Raw genomic sequence first — 21,721 nt, forward strand, 5'->3', positions numbered from 1 at the left:
CATCTCAGGTGACAGGAGCCTAGAGTTGGGCCTGGATGCAGCCTTAACTGGATGAGCTTGGGTCAGTCACATTCTAAACCTATGACAGTTGTGATGAAAAAATGGAAAGCTTCCCGGGGTTCCTTGGAGGAAGGGAGGGATAGAAATGTAACTTATTAATGTTTTAATTATCCCATCTCCAAAGGATGTCAGAGCTAGACAGAAAAAGTAATCCAAATGAGCAAGAGGCTGGAGCTGTTAGAGGAGGGGGAAAAAGGGTAACCCTTAAAGTGGGCACCTTGTGAAGCTAATTGGAAGGAGATTGAGAACATAACAGAGGAAGTACTATAGCTCAGCATACCCAGTTAAATGTATGGAATTTACAGTCATGAGATGTGGTGATGGTCACTGGCTTAAATGGCATTCAAAGATTAGGCACATTTATTGGAGGATGGGTCTGCTTGTGGCTAATATGACAGCTAGCTAAAACCTGCAAGTCCAGAGGCTATATACCTCTGCATATCACATGCCAAGTATCAACACATGTTTAATGCCTTCATTTGGTCACAGGCACCTCTTTCATTGTTCACATCTCACTCTCATAAGTATACAGCATCTATACCTATAGTCAATCAGCATTGCAATGGCAAGGTCTACTCCCTTTGCACAGTGAAGAAGTGTAAAGGGAAAATGAAGGCATTACACATACCGTTCCCAACAACAGCACCCAGACCATCTGTGTCTAGGTGTTGTGTGCTGTCAGTTACTTAACGTTCCGAGTAATTAGAATGTTCATAAATATTCTATAACTCAGCCAGAAATAACTTAACACTTCAGCCTAGGGTTTTTTTTTGTGTGTGAACATACCCTAGATACTTGCCTATAGGGTGAGAAATTCCTGCCAATAAATCAAGCTCAGATCATCACCTCACCTTATCTCCAAGGTCGCTCAGGCGACAGGGCTTTTCAAGTAAGAATAAAAATGATCTTTTTCTGTATTTTTACTAAATAAGTACAGAGCAGTTCTTAGGTAATAATTACAGGTAGGTTGTTTTTCAGGAACTGACCTCAGGTAAAATCAGATAAAATGATAGTCAAACCCCCCAAGTATAAACCCCCCACTTATCTGAGGGTCACGGAACATTCCATGAATTTTGCTCAAAACTTGCCCTCAACTTACCTGTGAGGTAGTCTTATAAGCAAATATCTAGGGTAATCAGATTTTGGAGGGAAATAAAAAATCCCTATAGTGATATACTATACATGGGGCTGCCTTTGAAAAGTCTTTGAAATATGGAAGCCAGGTTACTAACTAGGGCTGCTGGGTGGGATCACATTACCCCAATTCTGAACTACACGGGCTACCAATTTTTCTGGGCTCAATTCAAGGTGCTGGTTGTCAGCCCTAAATGGTTCAGTACTTGGAGCCCTTAAAGACTATCTTCTCCAACATGTGCCTTCCGGTACACTTCAGTCTTCATCTGAGGCCTTGCTTTGAGCAGCCCTGCCTTCTGAAGAATGGCAGGCACCCACTAGGAGCAGGGCCTTCTTGGTAATTGTGCTTACCTTGTAGTATGTGCTCCCTTCAGAGACCCAGTTAGCTCCTAACTTACATTTCAGGAGATGTGTAAAAACTTTGCTAGTTTGTTCCGCTTTTGCAGGGCTGGTAGTGGTGGGTGGGTGATACAGTTGTGAATTTTCAGTAGTAGATTTGGTTTTTATTTTTGGTTGCCCCTTCCATCAGGTGATTTCGTTTCACTTTTTAATTCATTTTGCTTTTTTGTTTTCATCTTGGGTATAAGCTGTCTCACATTGTTTTTCAGGCAAGAGCAATGAGACAGAAATTTTAAATAAAATTTTAAAAATGTGTATTCAGGTCTGGCTTGGGCCTCACAAAGATATCTATGGATATGACTCGATTCTAAATATTTTTTACTGGGATGTAAGTTCCAGCTTAGAATACCAAGACTTGCAGTCCTGAAGTGCTTTCGATCAACACATGCTTCAAGCTTCATGACATTAACTAATCAGATTGGTGACAATCATCATCAGTCATTTTTAATTACGTCAAGTGACTTAATTAAAGCTGTCTTTAGAATATCATTAACCACTTTGCCAGAGGAAAGAGGAAGTGCTTTGATTGGGTGAGCAGTTTCCCTGTGACTTCTGAATGTCCATCTGCATCCTGTACAAAAACACTCTTTTGCAATCGTTTGAAGTGGCACAACATTTAATGAGAAATATTTGAGTGATCTCCCATCATTAAAAATATACATTCACCTTCAGATCAGGGTCTTAACATTCAGTTGCCAACAACCACCTTATTATATTATGCAGCCTGAAACCTCACACACAGGCAGTACAGAGCCAACCTTGTTATACACGAATTTGACTCAACATGAATGGCTACTGCAAATGAGAAGGAATGTGCTGATCCCTGGAGAAAGGGAAAAATGCATCCCTTTAAAATCACAGTTGAAAAATTGCTTTTCTTACTATTGTAGAGAGACAGTCATGCAAGTGATCATGCCATTCTCAGCTGAGCCAGGGAAAAGCAGGGGTTCTAATTGCTCTGCCTCTCTACAACAGTAAGAAAAGCTGTTTTAAACCACAATTGTAAAGGGATGCAGTTTTTAATTTTTTTTTAAACTTTTATTTAACACATTTTATGGTATCAGCAGGGAGTCCCAGAATCAAACCCCTGAGGATGATGAGGTACAACTTTATTCCATTAGGAGCAGTGGGTCTTTAAATCTATTTTTCCACTGTTTTTTATCCACTAGGGGTTCTCTATCAGAACCCCAGTGGATAACGGGGAACGACCTGTATGAACTCTTGTATAATCACATAATTCAGAACTGGGAGGTTGCCCTGATTTTTTTGTTTTTTGTTTGTTAAAGAACCAATAGAAAATCTTGATTGGCCTGCATGAGCCTCTTTCATATTTCTCCCTTCTCAGTACTCTGAAGTTGCCTCAGGAAGCACCCAAACTTCAGTCAGGGCTGCTTATAGCTACTGTGAGACTCCAACTTTACCAATGGTTATGAGACATGAAAGCTATATGGAACCTCCAAATTAAGAGACAGCACACTTGTGAATGCCTGGTGCTGGAAGCAAACTGCAAGGCAGGTGCATTGCCTTCACGCACTATTTAAGGGTTTCCCTGAAGCATCTGGTTGATCAAGGCTGGAAACAGGATGTTGGATTAAATAAGCTTGGCCTGATCAAGCAGGGCTAGTGTCATGCTTAAGACAATCAGTGTGAAGGACACTCAACACACACACACTACATAAAATATTGCTCTTCATTCTTTCTATGAACCTTAAAAACAGGCCTCTAACTGAAATATCTCAGTTGTACTGATGCAAAAGCTTTTGCTATACCATCAAGAAATGAGTAGTTGCAATAAGAATGCACTAAGTCCAGGTGGCATTGTGATACTACACTACAGTATAAGCAATGTTGTAACGTCACAGAAAGTAAATGAAACTCATCAGTTCAATCTGTAAAGTGCAGTATGCAACAATTTATCTAGGCCTAACTTGTGTTTGCCTTAAAGAACTTAAGAGTGGCAAAATTAAGCATGTAATAAGTGGATTAAACAGGTCTTTCTTCCATTGTCTGTATAGAATGACTCAATCTGTCAGCCACAAATCTGTGCTTAAATCAGCAACATCTGATGTTCCTGCTGTGGTTACTTGCAAACCTCAAGTCTGGTGAAGGCAGCAGAATTGTTCAAAAGCAGAGGTTTCTGTTTGCTTAAACTGCCTCTCAGCATAATTCGAAATTGCTTATAGGCCATTAAGTCCTCAACTCAATTCAACTCAACCCAGTAACACACAATGCTCTACAGTCATCAACATACAAAAAGTTATCATTTTAGCAAGCAACCAAAGTAAACATAACTAAACTAAACCACACCACACCCTTGCAGTATAGTATGCAGCAAAAGCCCAACACAAACAGAGCAGAAGAAAACCAACATTCTCTGTGAAATGTAAAGAGACATTTAATGGTGCTAAACACAAGGACAAAGTTTTGGAGCACTGCAAAATCTCAGCACTCTGTACTATCTTTCATACTAGAGCTTAGAAAAAAAAAGGAATCACAGGATCCCTAACAATGTGTTCCATCAATGCTAGATCAACAATGAGTCAAACATATGGAAATAGAAACTCAATTCAGAACTTGCCAAAGTTTTAATACAAAAACACTTAACTACTTTCTCTGAGAATGGTTATCAGCCAGCATTCCGTATGAATTCCTATGCTGGACTTCCAACAAAATATGAGAACAGAGGCAATGGAGAGAAAAACAGCTCAGTAAAGTGAGCTCACAAGGAAAGTATTTTGCCAGGGGGGAGTTTATTTTCAGTGTCGTTTTCAAGTCATATTTAAACTATGGCCATTCGAACATATAAAAGTAGACAGATATAACATCCGAAGGAGCTAATTGCCTTTTGACACCCATCCCTCTACAGGCAACACAAAAATGCTTATGTATGTACCAGACACACCCCAGAGATGAAACAAGGTGTGAAATGAAAAGTTAAGAACATAAGAAACAGCCCCACTGGATCAGGCCATAGGCCCATCTAGTCCAGCCTCCTGTGTCTCACAGCGGCCCACCAAATGCCCCAGGGAGCACACAAGACAACAAGAGACCGTCATCCTGGTGCCTTCCCCTGCATCTGGCATTCTGACATAGCCCATTTCTAAAATCAGGAGGTTGCACATATACATCATCTTGTAACCCGTAATGGATTTTTCCTCCAGAAACTTGTCTAATCCCCTTTTAAAGGCATCTAGGCCAGATGCCATCACCACACAGTTCCACATCACCAACATGCAACCTAAAGGCAAAACCGTAAGATACAAACTGAGAAATAGAAAAACAACAAGTATTTGTATTAATAAGATGCTTAGTTTTAGTCTCTGCAATATATGGTTAAAATATAGGTGGCACTAGGCATGCAGGCTGTATGCCTGCTTATTTCAAAGACTGACCCAGTCTAAACACCAACAGTGTCATACAAACAAAAAGACACAACACAATCATGGATACCGAGATAAAACAGCATGTGAGAACATAGCTAAATGATTTAAAATATCACATTAATTATCATCTCCCCATGAGGAGAGTATCATTTAAATTGTGCTTGATTTAATGGTCTCTCTCTCAAGTCGCGTGTAAAGGGTCTGCAGACGAACTTCTTTATCAGCTTTGGAGTTCTAGCATACTGCTATGTTTTTTTTGAAACAAAGTGTATACAACTGCATTCATCGCCTATTACCCTTATACCCGCCCCAGCCACTGTTTGATCATAAACCTGTTCGGACAGGGATGTCTTTTGCTGATGCTGCTCTAACACACCATGTGCTTTAGTAGTGCTGTTGTCAAAGAACAAACTAATAGTTTTTTCATCTAAAAAAATACAAGGGAAAATTTCAAATGTAACACACAGAAGCAGCTGCTGCTTCTCTATTTAAAAAACCTGGATTTTCAAACTGGAAAGGAAAATGCAACCACAGGGACAGGATAGTTGTTTTCATTATGATTTTTTGACAGGTGCTACAAGACAAACAAGCCCCATAGTTTCTTACCTATTTGGTCTTCTGGAATCAGTGATTCAATGGGAGGATCCAGTTCCGAACTCTGAGACAAGTAGCTCTTGACTTGGGTCATAAACTGCCGAATAGTCTGAAGCATATCCGTGCTGGAAACGTGGCACTCCTTGTTCTCCTGTAGGAAGCTGACATAGTCTTGAACGAGGCACCCAAAATAGGTGCGCTTGTCTCGAGACATCTCGGCTATTTTTTTGATCATCCTCTTCTCAGGAGTCATGAAGGAACTGAAAACTCCACTCACTTTCCGCAGCTGGGATTTAACAATTTTAGGGATTACAAAAGAGCTGGTCCTTTTCTTCTTGGGCTTCAAGGGTGGTGCCATGCTCTCTTGGTCACTTTCCCCTTCGTATTCTTCCAGGCTGCTGTTAGTATCCCCATCGTAAGCAAAGAGTGGCATGCTCCGATCAAAATCCAGCGAGTCAGAGGAGGATGTGGAAAGGCTCATGTCGCTTAGTCTCTGCCTGCCTCCATTCCACTGCACTTGTGACTCAGAGCCTGCAACCAAGCACTTTTGGTTGTCTGGTAAACTTTGCTGAGGCGGGGCTCCACCTGGAATGCTAGCAGCTTCAGGCCCACGCACAGAGTTGCAGCTTGGTAGAATTACTGCCAAGCTCTTTGCATTGCTCTCTGCTTCTAAAGTGAGTGCCTTCTTCTTCAGGCGAGGCGGTGGGATAGGGGTTGGTCTCTTCTGCAGTGAATCCACGTTCCAATGCTTGCTGTGGTTGACAGTTTCTGCCTGGTTTACAGTCCTGGACAGCTGAGGGCTTGCAAGGAGGCTATGAATAGAAGGTGGGGGAGGCCTGGGAGGAGGAGAATGGGTTCTGTCCGGGCTGCTCACATCTTGAGTTCTCGGGCACTGCTTTTTCAGATTTCCACTGACATCCTGGCTATGCACTTTCAAGAAGAGAGGGTTAATAAAACATAAGGCTCCATTGGTCTGGCTGCACTCCAGCTCTGAAGGCGTTCTGGTTCTTATAGAATGCACTCCATTTATGAGGCAGAGCTGCTGGGAGCTTTTATAAAGGCTGTCTGAAGGCAGAGGCTTCTGGAGGGGTGAAGGATTTTGCAGTCTGCTGTTCGCTGGAGAGCTCCAAAAATCTGAAAGTCATTATTTAGTTAATGCAAGAATGCAAGCAATATACAGCTGGTGTTCAGAATACTCTGCTCAACCACTGTTGCTGTCAGACAGAGTTTGGTTTTCCTGAAAGGGGCAACCCAAGACATTCTGGGCTCCAAGGGGAAAATCCAAGTGGCACCTCTCCCCTCCACCCAAATCATGGGACACAATTCACCAGAAAGTCCTCCTGCACAGGCTTCAGTTCAATGGGGCTTACTCAGGAGAATATTCCATCAGAATGAGCCCCACTGGTCAGATCTGTCCATTTCACCTCTCTGGCTCAAATCCAGAGACTGAGGCCATTGTCTGTCTTGCGATAGGCCCTCCCACGTTTCCAAAAACAAAGATTCTTAAAGCATGCAGTGAATCCTGTAAACAGCCATGCACATACATTTCTCCTGAAAACCTCTCACACAGGTGCACCTTCACTTGTTTTGAATATAATGGAAGAGACCTTGTAAGGCTTAGGACCCCACTGCTTCTGCAAAAGATAATGGCAGTGCCAAGAGTGGCCTCCTAAACAGACTCCTCTAATATCTCTTCCTTCATGGCTTAATGGAGACTTCATGCCAAACCATGCTTTGTGTTAGCCCACCTCTCTTTATGAAGGGAATGAATGCAGCTTGCTGCTTTCTATAGCAGCTACTTCTGTACACACAGCTTCTCTCATACATGCCCCCCCCCACCTAAGAGATCTAGAAATCAGAGTTGAGAAAAACCTGCAAGAGTTCAAACCCCACCCCCAACACAGGCAATCTACAACCACAACATCTACATAGTTTATCAGAATACCCGATACCAGAGCTAACTTAGTTAAGTAGCTATGAGCCTAATCAATGTTTGAATAGAGAAATTTGAGTAGCCACCATCCTGCCCAACAACAGTTATGCTGAACTTTCCATGTTGAGCTTTCCAGTGAAGAACAAATACATGGGTAACAAATAGGGGTTATCAACAAAATGTTACTGTAAGTCCACTTCTTGGAGCAAGTCCTATTGAATTTCACAGCACTGGGTTGTTGGGCTATAGTCCTAGGCACATTTTTCCTTCGAGTAAGCTCACTGGACGTACTCTGTAGGGCTTACTTTTGAGGGGAAAAGGCCAAATTCAGACCATTAGTTGTTCCTTTTTTTTGTCAATTACTTTAACTTTAGCTGGCAGTCATAGGATATTTTATTAGAAGTCATCTACTTTGTTCTGTGGAAATAAATCTTACTGTTTTCAGTTTGTTGCAATAAAACATTCAGGCTGCAATTCTGTGCACTTACTTGGAAGTCAGTCCGTTTGAAATAATTTGGACTTACTTTTGATTAAACAAATAACTGGTGGTTTAAGATTGCTATGGGTAAAAACAACAACTATTAGAAAGTTTGAGGGACTTTGAAAGAAACTGTTTAAGACATCTCTCACAAACAGCTGACAAGGAGCCCTTCCTGTTTGTGGTCTCAGACTGCTTTAACTGCTGCTGGTTGTGGAGATTTCTGGGCCTTGGTTTGGCTCCCTCCTCTCTCACCCCACTGCAAATGAAGCCTATACTGGCAGCTCCCAAGAGCAAGAGGCAAGCAGGCATTCACTAAGCAGAAGGCCATCTTCTGGGCATGGCAAGGTTTGCGTTCTGCGTTGTCTGATGCACAAAATCTCTGCTCCTTTGTGGAGGCAAGGGCAGCCACTTCCTTCCTATCATGATCTGCCATCCAAACTGACCAGCCCAGCCCCTTGGTTTACCTTCCTTCTCTCTCTCGAGGTCAGTCTTTCCTACAGTGTTCCAGCTCTTCCCCCCCCTTCCCTGTAATACCACAACAGGTTATTTTTAAACATACACATGTGTGCCCTGCCCTCCACTGTGCAGCCTTCAAGTTGAGGGGTGAAACCTTCACAGAGCAGATTGAGGCAGTAGCAGGCATGATTTTCAGGAATTAATGTTTTTGGAATTTTTGTTTCTTCTGGGTGGTCTAATTTTAAAGGTTTTTAACCTCTGCAAATCACAGGATTGTCCTGAGCACTCAGACTCTTCTCTGGGGGTGGTCCTGTTTTGGCTACAGAACAATTGGCACCAATGTAGAGTTCAGCATTATAAGGATATAGGAACTCAACAGATATATCTATACAGATACAGGTTTATCCTTAAATTGATATTGTTATTTATTTATTTGATTTGTTAGGAAAGTGTGTCCTGCAAAAATCAGTGCGATGAAGCAGGCAAGTTTGACTTGGTGTGCAGAGGCCCAGGTTCAAAGCAGCCATGACATTCACTGGATCTCCTTGGGTAGTCACTGTATCACAACCTAATCTACATCATAGGGCAGGCACAGGAGCAAAGAAATGGGATACAATAACCACACATATACTACCCCTGTGGTAGGGGGTCAAATTATTAAAATATCCCCCCCTTCCTGAACTCTTTTCTCTTTTTCCCTCTTCTCTTGAACTATTTCCCACATCCCCTCTCCATCATGTTTATTCTTTTAGAGACTGTTGTAATTTTGTTTACCTGTTTATATGCCAATAAAGGTATTATTGACTGGTAGGGGGTGGGAGGACAGACAGTACATGAAAAGCTAACAAAAACTTGCTGGAGCTCAGTGAATCAGCCATAAATGGTGGGGATAGGAAAGGAAAGAAATGTATTACTCAACCATTGCTGGCTTGGGGCTCTGATCTCCAATCAATAACAAAAGAGAGAGGCATGGCAGCCCAAACACTTAGGATGGGAGTCCAATAACTGGCAGCCCTTGGGCCAGATCCAGCCCCTTGAGAGGTACTGACCAGCCTTTCATTTATCAACCTAGCAGCAAAAGAAGTGTGAAGAATGTGGCATCTGTGGCAAAAGAACATTGGCAGACCAGGGAATTAAAGATTATCAGGGAAAAAAATTAAAAATGACAGGCGTTTTAAGATATGCATGGAGGTTTAAGAGCATTGCCTCTCCAAGGTTACTCATGTTAATAAAATAGAATATTCTATTTATCTTCATTTTGACTAAATGCTAGCCTTGTTCACAATTATGCTACTATTACTTCAGATGGTCTTTACTGAATACTTACTTAGTCCCAGCTGAGCCACCTCTTCAAGTTTAGTCTCCGTCGTTGCTGTTGCAATAGCATGAGGCAACTTCAAGGTGAATGGCAAGACATCCCTTGATTGGAAATAAAGGATTATAACGTTAGCATGCTTTGCACATCCATCTTTTAAAACATATGCAAAGATTCCAGACATTTGAAAGAGATTTCTCTTTCACCTCTTCCCTTATTTCAGTACAAGCTTCTCTTTGGATAGTCTCTAGGGTGCATCTGTTTGAGAAAGAGGCGTCGCTAGAGGCAGCGGCACTTGGGGCGGTTACGTTGTGACGTCGCTTCTGGGTTCTCCTGGAAGAAAAGGCGATGGCAGAAGAGGGTTTGCGATCTCACTGCCATCCCAGACAGGGTGGTGCACTGCTTGTTTGAATCCCACTCTTCCGCCAAAGAACTCTGCGACATGTCCCATTTTAGCTTTCCAAAAGCCTTCTGAGGTAGGATAGGTTGAAAGACAGCCCTATGGCCACACAATGAATTTCATGGCTAAAAGGGGGATATGAACTCTGATCTACCTTGTCTAACTCCGATACTCTGTTCCAAACTGGCTTCACTTGGAAGGAAATACAATCAAGAGACTCAGTCCAAACAGCAGCATTGCTTTTATTTTTTCCCCTGGAATAGTATTTTGTTGGATTGGGGTTTTTCGTTTGTCTTTGCAATAGGCTTTAACCAGTAAGACAAAGGGGATACAAAACTGAGGTGTTCTTGAGACACAAGGTGTCAGGGGATACAGACTGAGAAGACAATATGTTTATGCTTATCACAGGGGCAGGGCAAATTTTTTGAGGTCTACCGGTAGCAATGCTCCTAGTTTTGTCTGGTTTCTACTCAGTAGCTGTTAATAAACGCGCATTTATTTTGTACACTGTAAATCCTTATGCAACTAATGTTTTTATTAAACACACTAACATTTCCTTAAGCTAAGCAAATACACATCCCTGCCCGAGTGGCTCACAACCTTATGGACACAAGGATTTTGAGGGGAAAGGATAATATGCAAATACAGCATTCAAGTACATCCAATTTAAAAATGCTCTGGTGGAAAGATCAGTGATGGGGTCAGTTTTGGGGGTGGAAATGCTGAATAGCAGTTGGACAAAACAGGTCAGTGAATTTGGTCTTCTTCCAGGGATACCCCCACTTCATGTACCATAACTGCCATCATATCCATTGACAAAGTCTTTTGAAATTTGTATCCTCTGAGAAATCTGTTTAAAGAGCAGTCATAAGTATAATTTTAAGATTAATCTAGGTACATTCAGTCTTACCTGCTTATACAGTAGAAAGCAATGAGTCTGAATAAATCAGCAAAACTTATTCCTGAGCCTTCCAAGGAAAAAGCTGAAAAACAAAAGAAAAACAAGCTCAAGTTCTAAGAAACATCATCAAATGCACTTTCTATGTAGTAATAAATTCACAACACAAATTTGTAATAAGAGAACAGCCATCTGGAATGTCTTAGTCAACTTTCTGCAGCAACAGGCTTTAAAAAGCCTTAATACTTGGCTAAATGTGTCACAACAACATTTGAATTGCACAACAGGCACATTCTGAATCTTCAGGCTAGGATACGTCAGAAAAACCATTTCCTCTGTTGAAATTACTTGCCCTTCCAACCACAGTTGCAATAAACTCATTCAGAGGCTCCGGTGTACATTAAGATGACTTTACAATTAGAGTAAAAGCGCACTCCCATATCTGCAGGGGATCAAGTCCATGGATCCCGCAGATGTGGAAGCCAAATATGGGACGCCATTAAAATAAAAGCCCCCCGCAACCTCCTGCATGCCCATTAACATTGTTAAAAAGCTTACTGGGGCAACATTTTGTTGTTTAAACAGTTTGCTATAAGAAGCATTTAAGCTTATAGCACCACAGAGCAGGTCGCCAACAACCTGAATAATTGATGAAACTAGCTCCAACGCTAAATAGGAAGCAGTTAACCACTTTGTGAACTACTCCTATTGAAAAGTGGTATGTAAATATTCTTAATAATAATAAGCCCTGTGACAAGTTTATACATGCAGTAAGCTATGGATTACCTCTCAGTTGCTTCTAAGTGTTCACACAGAGATGGGCCTGTCAATCAGGGCATGTTAACAATTATGAACAAATCCTAAATTATATTCTCAGTTAGAGGAAAGGAAGGTGTGACTGCCTTTATAGTTTTCATTTAACCCTGTCAGAAAGAAAATTCCCATTTTAGTGACATTCTAACTACTATGACAGGACAAGGAAATTCTTTTATATAGTTTTGACCTCTAAGAGCTGGATGAAATCCAAGTACCTTCCTAACTAAATGAAGGTGCTAGAAGTAAACAAGTTCTTCAGTAACCCAGAGATAGCTCCGTCATAGAACTAGGTTTGCCAACGCAGACTGAAGCTTTTCCTGGAAACTTATTTTTCCAACCTGCTAGAAATGTTGGAAATTCCAGAAAGTCCTGTTAAAATCTCCAGAATTGCTTTCAGTAGTCACCTGGAGATTGAAGAAGATTCTTGGAAACTCAAGACTAATCTGGGAGGATTGGCAACACAGTACAGAGCATGTTACTATTAGCTGCCCAGGTAACTCAACAGTGCATTTCTATTACTGGACTGAGAAAGCATGTTTCAGGAGGAAATACTTGGAAAAAATGCAAAAATTAAATGCCTAAATTAAATCACAATTAAATCCAGAGATGCCTTTATTTAGTAACTCTGCAACCCAGTTTATACACTATTGGTCTGTTCTGGGTGGGTTTGCACTGCCCTTCAAAAAGCAGGTTTGCATCTTAAGAATGGGCCTGGACCCAATCTTGTATCTGGATGCCCAAATGCCAACTGTGGCCCAAGTACTTTTGTTCAGGTTAGGCTAGTGTATCAGCTGTGTCCTCAGTGGCCCAGAGATAGCTCTGTCAAATAGATCTAGAGTTGCCAACTCAGACTGTTGCTATTCCTGGAGATTTATTTAAGATACATTTTTTAAAGAAGTACTTACTATAGGTGCTCTCTTTTATTGCAAATTCCTTGACACATGATCCAAAATCATTTGGCAGACGTAAAGATAAGACTTTCTTTTGCATTTTTGTAGATTTTCTAACAAGAAATGTCTATTAAAAATTGCAAAAAAAGAAGAAAAAGCAATATCTTTAATACACTTATTGGCGATATGAGTAATCACTTAGAAAAGTCAACAATGAGCCCAGCAACTTGAAAGACCTACACACCATGGTTTAGTATTTCATTAGGCAAGCTGTTCTATGGTTCAAATTACCCACTCTTAATGATGTTCTAATCCAAGTTGCATATTTCACTCCCACCCACACAAGCTTGTGGGTCACATGTATTAGGTCAAAGCAAAGACAGCTTTTATGATTCTGTACCCACTACTGTGTATGTGAGAAAGGGACCTGAGTCTGGATCAGTGTCGTGAAAAAGAATCTATGCTAAACAATAATAAAGAAAAAGTATCCCAAATATATATTCCCCTTGCTTTTAAGGTCAACTGGAAAATGCCTCTTACTCCAGGAGGCTCAGACTGCAGAATCTGCGTTGCTTCCGCATCATTCAAGCCAAGTTGTAACCAAACAGGGTGTGTATGAAGAAGTTTATCTAGTATGCTGAGCTTGTTGGGCAGGCTGTTGTATCCAGAATCTCGTGGGAAGCTTTTTACATCTTTCTGATCTGGACACACGCTGTCCATGTCTTTCTTTAGGCTATAAACAAAAACAAAACAAAAACAAAAACGTTAAAACCAGAATTTCTTTGTACAAGAAGCCATCAGTACTTTTGCACTTGGGTACTAGTCTTTCAATACCAACCTTTAGCAAAGTGTCGTGCTAACAAACAGCACTTTCTAGTACACAATGCATTGCAGATGGTTTTTCTACAGATGGTCATGTCATTCAGACTCACTGGCCTAAATATTTAATTAAGGCTGTGTTGCAGTTAAATGAGAACTTTAAATTGCTAAAAATTTTAGCAAAATAAAATTGCTAAAATTGGAATTGACAGTGACCACTCCATGTGGCATGAGGATACTACAGTGTGGGTCACGACCCAATTTTTGGTTGTTTGCAAAACTGACAGGGTAGATTAGGCTATGTTCATCAAAGGTTAAACAGCCTGCTACTTTGGGGGGGGGGGTTACTGCTGCCCATTATAGCTTCAGAGGCTTGAGTGGCTGGTGAAGTGAAACTTTTTTTTAGGTGGGTCCAGTGCTAAAAAGTTTGAGAACTACTGCTACAGTGGGTGGTAGTTGCCATCTTCAATTGGTTATGGGGTATGTTGCTGGTTATCCTTGGACAGCCAGCATAATCTCTTGCTAACCTAACATTTCTATGCAGATTTCTCTACCACATCTTATGTATCTTATCCACTAAAATTGAGTGTTGGGAGGCTTAGGACAGACAAAAGAAAATATTTCTTTACTCAGCGTGTGGTCTGTCTGTGAAACTCCTTGCCACAGGATGTGGTGACAGCATCTGGCCTGGACGCCTTTAGAAGGGGATTGGACAAGTTTCTGGAGGAAAAATCCATTATGGGTTACGAGACATGATGTGTATGTGCAACCTCCTGATTTTAGAAATGGGCTATGTCAGAATGCCAGATGCAAGGGAGGGCACCAGGATGAGGTCTCTTGTTATCTGGTGTGCTCCCTGGGGCATTTGGTGGGCCGCTGTGAGATACAGGAAGCTGGACTAGATGGGCCTATGGCTTGATCCAGTGGGGCTGTTCTTACGTTTATGCATACCTAGAATGTCATATACCATTAATGATGCCATTTACTATTCATGCAATTAAGTAGCTGGTTAGAAAAATTCATGTCATAAACCAGCTAAAGCAGTCACAACCATCACTGTGTTGTCATTTAAAATAAAAACGAACACCAGACAAGACCAGAGACACATTGCAAGGATAAAGAGATGAGATTTGTGTATATATGTGATAAGGAGATGTATACCACCTTATCTGTTTTGTTTTTTTTTTAATTATCTCTATCCAATGTTGTAGATTTCTCACCTGAGCTGCAACTATCTTCAGGATGCAACAGGTGTTTGTACAGATTTCTGACCACACATGGAAATATAACTACACCTGGGGAAGAGTAGCTGTTTAGAGAGGAATCCTGTAACTGGCAGTTAAATTATCATGCCTTTACTAGACTTGTTTACTATATGGACATAAAAAGCTGTATCTTCCTTTGGGGTTCATCTAGCTCAGTCTTGTCTATTCTAACCAAAAGCAGATTTCCAAGAATTCAGACAAGGGTCTTTTCCTAGCCCTACCTGCAAATGTCATAGACTTGACCTGGAATCTTCAGCATGCAAAGTATGTGCTCTACACTAAGCTATGATCCTTTTACTAGTATACCTGTTTAGACAAAATAGACCCCCATGATGTTAAAATGCTGCATTTGCTGGAGCACACAGCACTTTACAGTAGGTAAACAAGGTGATATCCATATCCCTTCAAATATCTCATTAACACTTGTTAGGAAAAAGGTGTTGCCTAATTTGGGAGACAGCATACCAGTATAGCGTGTTGGACTAGGGCTGGGAAGACTGAGGGTCAAACAGCTGCACAACCATATAGTTTCACTGGCTGACTTTGAGCCAATCACAATTTCTCAGCCTATTCTACTTCACAGGTTGTTGCAAAGAGAAAATGGGGGTGGGAAGAACAAAATAGGCTGCCCTGAGCTTCACAAAGAGTGGAACTTATAACTGCTAACAACTAAAGTATGTTAAAGCTGGAAGGGGAACTATGCTGAAGTGGTAGAGCTAAGGCAATGTGAGCCCCCAGTTCAAGTCTAGCCTCAGTCACACACTCACCAGGTGCCTTAGGAAAGTCATTATTCTCTCAGTTCAAGCCTCCCCATATGCAGCATGGGGATAATTATATTTTTCTACCTTATAAGACAGTAGAAGGGGATTACTGAGTTAATATTTGTAAAGGGCTATGAATGCTCTATTATTATGAGACCGCCTGATGCAAGGGAGTAGCAACAGGTATCTTGTTGACTTGTGTGCTCCCTGAGGTATCTGGTGGACTACTGTGATATACAGGCAGCTGGACTAAATGGGCCTTTCGCCTAACCCAGCATAACAGCCCTGGGTTTTTTTTTCTAGTATTTAAAAAAAATCAACTGGAAACACAGTTGTATTCATTTTTCATTTAAATACAGGTGAACATCACTTTGCAATGTTCTGACAAGCAACGGGCCGCATTTGCAATGTTCCATTGCCAATCACTAGTTCTCCCTCAGGCCTCCAAAGCTGAAGAGAGTTGTGCTCCCCTCGCCTCTGAGGGATTTTCTGAGCCTGCAGAGAAATAGCGCGTCCACGTGCTGCCTATGCGAGGTTCAGAATGGCCTTTTCAGCCAAAAAAATAAATAAATCACAGTTTCCCAAGGAAACCAGAAACGTCATTTGTTCAACTTGTAAGACATTCAGAGGCCGGGAGAAGCCCCTGGAGGAAACTGCAAGTTGCTATTGTTTGGCCTAAAGGCCATTCTGAGACTTGCAGAGGCAAAGTGCGGATGTACACTACTTCTGTGGAGCTCAGAAAAGCCCCTGGAGATGAGGGGAGCACAGCTTTGGAGGCTTCATTTAGTGTCACTTGAGTGTCATGAAGCGACGCACACCTGTATGAATAAAAAAGCCATTCTATGTTATTTCTTGAAGCTTCTAGTATAGTTTTTAGGGGTTCCCCTCTCTTCTGCAGAACACAAGAAGTTGTGTGTGTATACATTTCATGCTTTAAGAAAAACTGATAGTACTAAGCTACACTCCTGCTACTCTGAAGTCCTAATTTTCTTCCACCAAGCACAAGCTTTTGATCATGTGGTATGTGACGGTACAGTTTAGAATGTACGCTTGCAGTTTCCCTGCTTCCAGACTGAAAAGCTTTCTCTAATTACTGTTTGAAGCAGTCATTACAGAACTGACACAGACTTTGGATAAAAAGCTGTGTGATTTTAAGAGGCATGTTGACAAGCCACCTTTCAGATCATGAGCAAAATTATACACTCTAATGTAACTCACAGCTCAATCCCACGTAAACCCCCATGCAATGGTGCTGGTGCAGCTTCCGCTCCATGCCATGGGGGATTTTGGGCTGCTTGAGGTCTCCTCGGAGTAAGATGGAATTTGTCCCCTTGCCCTGGGGTATGCCACAGGAGCCAGAACAAGTCTCTCAGACATGAGCTGGCAATATCGCTGGCACAAGTCCACGTTGATCCATGCAGGTGAATCAGGCCCAGGAAAGGAGTTAGGATTTGGCATGCACTACTGCCAAACTTGCCCCTGTATTAGGCCCAATATGCCCCTCCCTGCCCCATTTAGTCCTTCCTGCACCCCATTCAGCATTCTGCTCTTCCCCCACTCCAAGTTTACCCGCTTCAGTGGGCCTCTGTCACTCTACCGGCATGCAGGTGAAGGCTCCAGCCTTCCCATTGGTGTGCTGGCATCCTACGTGACCACAAAATGCTTTACAGCTCTTTTGTGGCACCTTGCACCAGCAGAACACACATTCTGCCAGCACATTTAGTTAGGATTGGGTCAATCACTATGAGCTCATTTAATGACTTCACAATGCAGCATTGCAATGAAGCACCAATGCAGGAACACTCATTGTTTAAATGAACTGCAACACTCATTGTTTAAACTTGCAAGCAATTTTGGCATAAGGCAGGCAGAGAGATTCCTGAATTGACAACTGATCTGTGCTTGGATGCAGGAGGGTATTTATATTCTGACAAATACTGAATTATTTGGAAGAAGAATACCCTAAGTTTTCTAGGGCCCATGTCCTAGAAGCAAAATTTCATGTCCTGCCATCATCACTCTATAGATTGCTCATGCTAGGCCACACTTTACAGCAGGAAAATGATTCATAACTCCCTGTGCATATTAGTCAGTGGGAAAGTGGCATCCAGTCTTGATGCAAAATGGCATTTCCTCTCAAAATATATGTAATTGTGTTCCATGTTCCCCAATAACATCTGTATACAGGAATCATACTGAACAGATGGATGACATGGTTGTTTCTGTAAGTATAAGCAGTAACTACATTAACCACCTGAGGTCAAGTCCCACGCTATATAGAGACATTACCATGGGACTAACTACACAGAAGTGACTACATAGATGTGACTTCCATACTGTAGTGGAAATGTATGAAGTAGCCCTCAGTCTTTGATAAGCATAGCAACAGGCAGCAGTTCTTCCATCTATTGTCATAGTTAAATACGAAAATAACAAGAAAATAATAATACTCGTAAGAAAATAACAATACTATCTCTAAAATAATGCTAGTTATCAGATTTCAACCATAATGGGGAATCTAGGCAAGCCATAAGCATTTCTATAAATGTTGCCATGTTATACAGAGGGTTTCAAGATTAGGGAGGCACTGTTGGGATGGAATTAAGAGTTAGAAAAGGAAGACATCAGTTAACCAACACAGTGCCCAATCCTATCCAATTTTCCAGTGCCAGTGCTGTTGTGACCATGAGGTTTGCACTGCTTCCTTTGTTGGGGATGCAGTCACAGAGGCCTCCTTAAGGTATGGGAATATTTGTTTCCTTACCCCAGGGCTGCATTGCGGTTGCACCGGTGCTGGAAAGTTGGATAGGATTGGACTGTTAAACTGCTCTATAGCAGACACAGGGAGTTGTGCCTAAAAAAGGAGGGTCCATCAAATCAAAGCAGGCAAAAGGCAGCTATTCCAATTACTTTGCTCTCTCCCTGTCTCAAGATGTGGCAAGGGTAAAGTGAGGTCAGCCCAAAGTGTAAAGTAAAATAACATACATAAACTAGTAGAAATACATAATTTAATTCAGAATAAGGCCACTGACTTAGCTCATATCAACGAGACTGGGATGGTTAAAGAGAATGGGACTGTTTGTGCCAAGCTGGTTCCAGCTCATTACTTAGTACAGCAACCAATCAAGAGCTAAGGATAGCAGTGCTGGTGGAGTGTGCATGTGCAATTCAGTAACTCATAAAATTGATATCCATTTTGTTACTCATAAAATTACTCACTCATAAAATTGACACCCATTGCTCTGGTCTAGAACAGGGCAAACAGGTAGCTCATAATGTAGTGATCTGTAAATCTGTAAAAACAGTCACCTGTTTTATTCATTTATATGTGGGAATGGTCCATACCTGCAATACACCGAATACATTGTATTCCACTGCAATACATTCTGCATGTGGCAGGATGCAGAAGCTACACCCACACCACACCTGTTCTCTTCTCACACTGTCTTACTTTCCATGTCACAAAAAGGGGAGTACAAGACCTACTTGGGTATGAATGGTTGTAGGTGGGCCTCAATTGACACTAACTGTTTTATAATGGGAGCTAGAGGCATGAGTTCAAAGCCTGCACCCGCTCTCTTGTGTGTAGAACATATACAGTAGAACCATATATAAACCCACCATACGCTTGAAGAAAATATTGCTTAGTTGCATCACTGCCACCCAGAAAGGACAAACAAAGAATTAGGGTATGAGACACTGATTCTTGCTGTGAGAATGGGCTATCATTACAACTACATAACAGAGTCTCCCTATTTCCATCTTCAAAACACTGGTAGAAATAATAATCTATTAACACTTTAAGGACCCAGTCCTATTCATCTTTCCAGCACAGATGCAGCTGCAATGCAGCCCAAGCTAAGGGAACAAATGTTGCACCCAAAATGTAGGATGCAGCATACGCCCCCGTTGATACTCCAGCACCAACACTGAAAAGTTGGATAGTATTGGGCCCTAAGTAAACTTCCTAGTTTAAAATTGAAATTTTAAGAACAATCATATTTTTAGCAGAATGAGCTGTCAAGCAGTCTCTCATTTTGCAAACTACTGACGCTAACAAGTACCAATCTCTCTCTCTCTCTCTCTCTCTCTCTCTCTCTCTCTCTCTCTCTAGATGCATGTGTGTGATAAGTGAGAATGGTTACAGACATCTTGGACAATATTCAGTGATACACAAGAACAAAAGGAGCAGTACTCCAATAATGAAGGAAAGCTAGGAGGCCCTTAATGAAATCCATAAACCCCACTCTGAGCTCCAAACAGCCATATCACAGTCTCCCCATAGTTCTCTAAAAACAGGAGCTAAGGGAGCCATTACAAGAAGTAAAGAGACTGGGGTCCCACTGGCCTCTCTCTAATAAGAGCACTGAAAACTGAATCTTTCAGGCTGAAACCTTTCAAACCGATTTTCAAGTTACAGAACCTCATAGACCTTTCTGAAATTGGCATGAACACAGTTTCTCTTTCAAAATCATTTCAAATTGAAACAAGTTCTAGGTACTGGGGATTTTTTTTTTTTTTTTTTTGCTTGTCTAAATCACAATTCACTGGCTCTCATCCCGTGTTGAGGTTGTAATCTCCAAATAAACAAAAATGAAAGCTAGGTTAATTTCCACATCCAGCCCTTAAAGATTCCACAAGCTGATAGTTGTCTGAATTAACTATAATGTTTCCGGAAACACTAACTAGTTATAGGAAGCTGGAAGTAAGCAGAAATATACATACATACATGGATGATTTCATTGTCAGCCACTGCCATCGGTAAACTGCTTTTAAGTTTATACAAACCACCACACATTATTTCATAATCACATATCTAAACATTAATTAACATGAGAATACACATCACCTTTCTAACACACCATACTCACTCACACGCTACCAGGTACTACTATATAGAGATTTATTTCACCTTTGTATACTGGTGAGTCCATCCTCCAGCACCAGATCTGTCTGTACCATTTCTTGTTTCAGTTCTCCGATTTCTGAAGCGATTGTGTCAATCAGCTAAAAGAGGGGGAAAAAACAGTATGACATCAAGCAAGTGGAAGAGATGTGGAAATGAGCGTCGCCAAGATGAGTCACTCAAGATTAGAACTCTTTCACCCTTCCAATTTGGACTGCCCTTTCCTGAAGGGGGGCAAACAGGATGGGAAGACTTTCCCAGGGAGAGGAAAATAGACGCTTATTACAATACAGGAGTACTCTGGAAATTCTGGCTTATTAGTAACTAATATCTAGACATTGATAATATAGTTTCAACACATAGAGACTTTCAATCCAACCCTGAACTGTAGCTTTAAGCCTGTGCTTATCTCTTCCACTAAAATCAAGAAACTTGCAAATACTTTATATAGTACATTGCAAGTATTCAAACCTTAATAATCCCTGAAATGGCCCTCGGAGGTAGGCACATTATTTTATTTTTTATTCAATTTTCATCTGCTTTTTTCCCAGATGGGCCCCAAAACATACTGCAGATAAAACTCCAACAGCTTAGACCCCAAAAGTAGGGAGGCAAGTCCTAGCAATTTAGCAAGTTAATGGCTAATATCTGAATCTGGGCCTTCGAGTCACCACTGATACCTCTTGGCCACAATATAATACCAGCTCTAATAGCCTCAATACAAACAAAAAGGTCATTCTTTCAATATTCTGTCAGATGTTAACTATTTTCACCTAGCACAGCACTTAATTTTTCAGAAAACAGCCGATTTCCTGCCAGAGTAAAAGATGCCTTGTAATGGAAAGGTCAAAACGTATTCAACACATACAGCAAATGTAAATGATACTTAAGGCAAATCTGCAAATGAAACCAGAAGCTTTTTTGTTGGGAATATTCGATGATTGGATTCAGAAAGATTTTGAAACTATATTTTTCTATATGACAACTGCAGCAAGAATATTGTATGCTAAGTATTGGAAGGTTCCAGAGGTTCAGTTGAAGAATGATGGGTAAAGATATTGGACTTAGCTGAAATGGACAAACATACAATTTTTCTTAATCAGAAGTCAGTAAAGACTTTTATGGACAATTGGAAACCATTCATGAACTTCCTGCACATGAAGGAGAAAATACATCTAATGAATTACGGATTTAATGAGTAGATCAGGGAT

At 41.2% G+C, this 21,721-nt stretch overlaps 1 protein-coding gene across 2 annotated transcripts in view; it reads right to left on the reverse strand.

Annotated features, from left to right (window-relative positions):
* The window catches only part of RIN2 (Ras and Rab interactor 2), an 80,943-nt gene that overhangs the window by 15,795 nt on the left and 43,427 nt on the right, over positions 1-21,721 (reverse strand). For both annotated transcript variants that reach the window (XM_066625129.1, XM_066625128.1), the window contains 6 exons: positions 20,517-20,611; positions 13,300-13,492; positions 12,775-12,886; positions 11,066-11,138; positions 9,768-9,859; positions 5,583-6,704 (listed from right to left, as the gene is read on the reverse strand). In XM_066625129.1, the coding sequence (XP_066481226.1) occupies positions 5,583-6,704; positions 9,768-9,859; positions 11,066-11,138; positions 12,775-12,886; positions 13,300-13,492; positions 20,517-20,611 (1,687 nt within the window). The remainder of the gene's footprint in view (positions 1-5,582; positions 6,705-9,767; positions 9,860-11,065; positions 11,139-12,774; positions 12,887-13,299; positions 13,493-20,516; positions 20,612-21,721) is intronic.

The sequence above is a fragment of the Tiliqua scincoides genome, chromosome 4, assembly GCF_035046505.1.
Source record: "Tiliqua scincoides isolate rTilSci1 chromosome 4, rTilSci1.hap2, whole genome shotgun sequence".
Lineage (NCBI taxonomy): Eukaryota > Metazoa > Chordata > Lepidosauria > Squamata > Scincidae > Tiliqua > Tiliqua scincoides.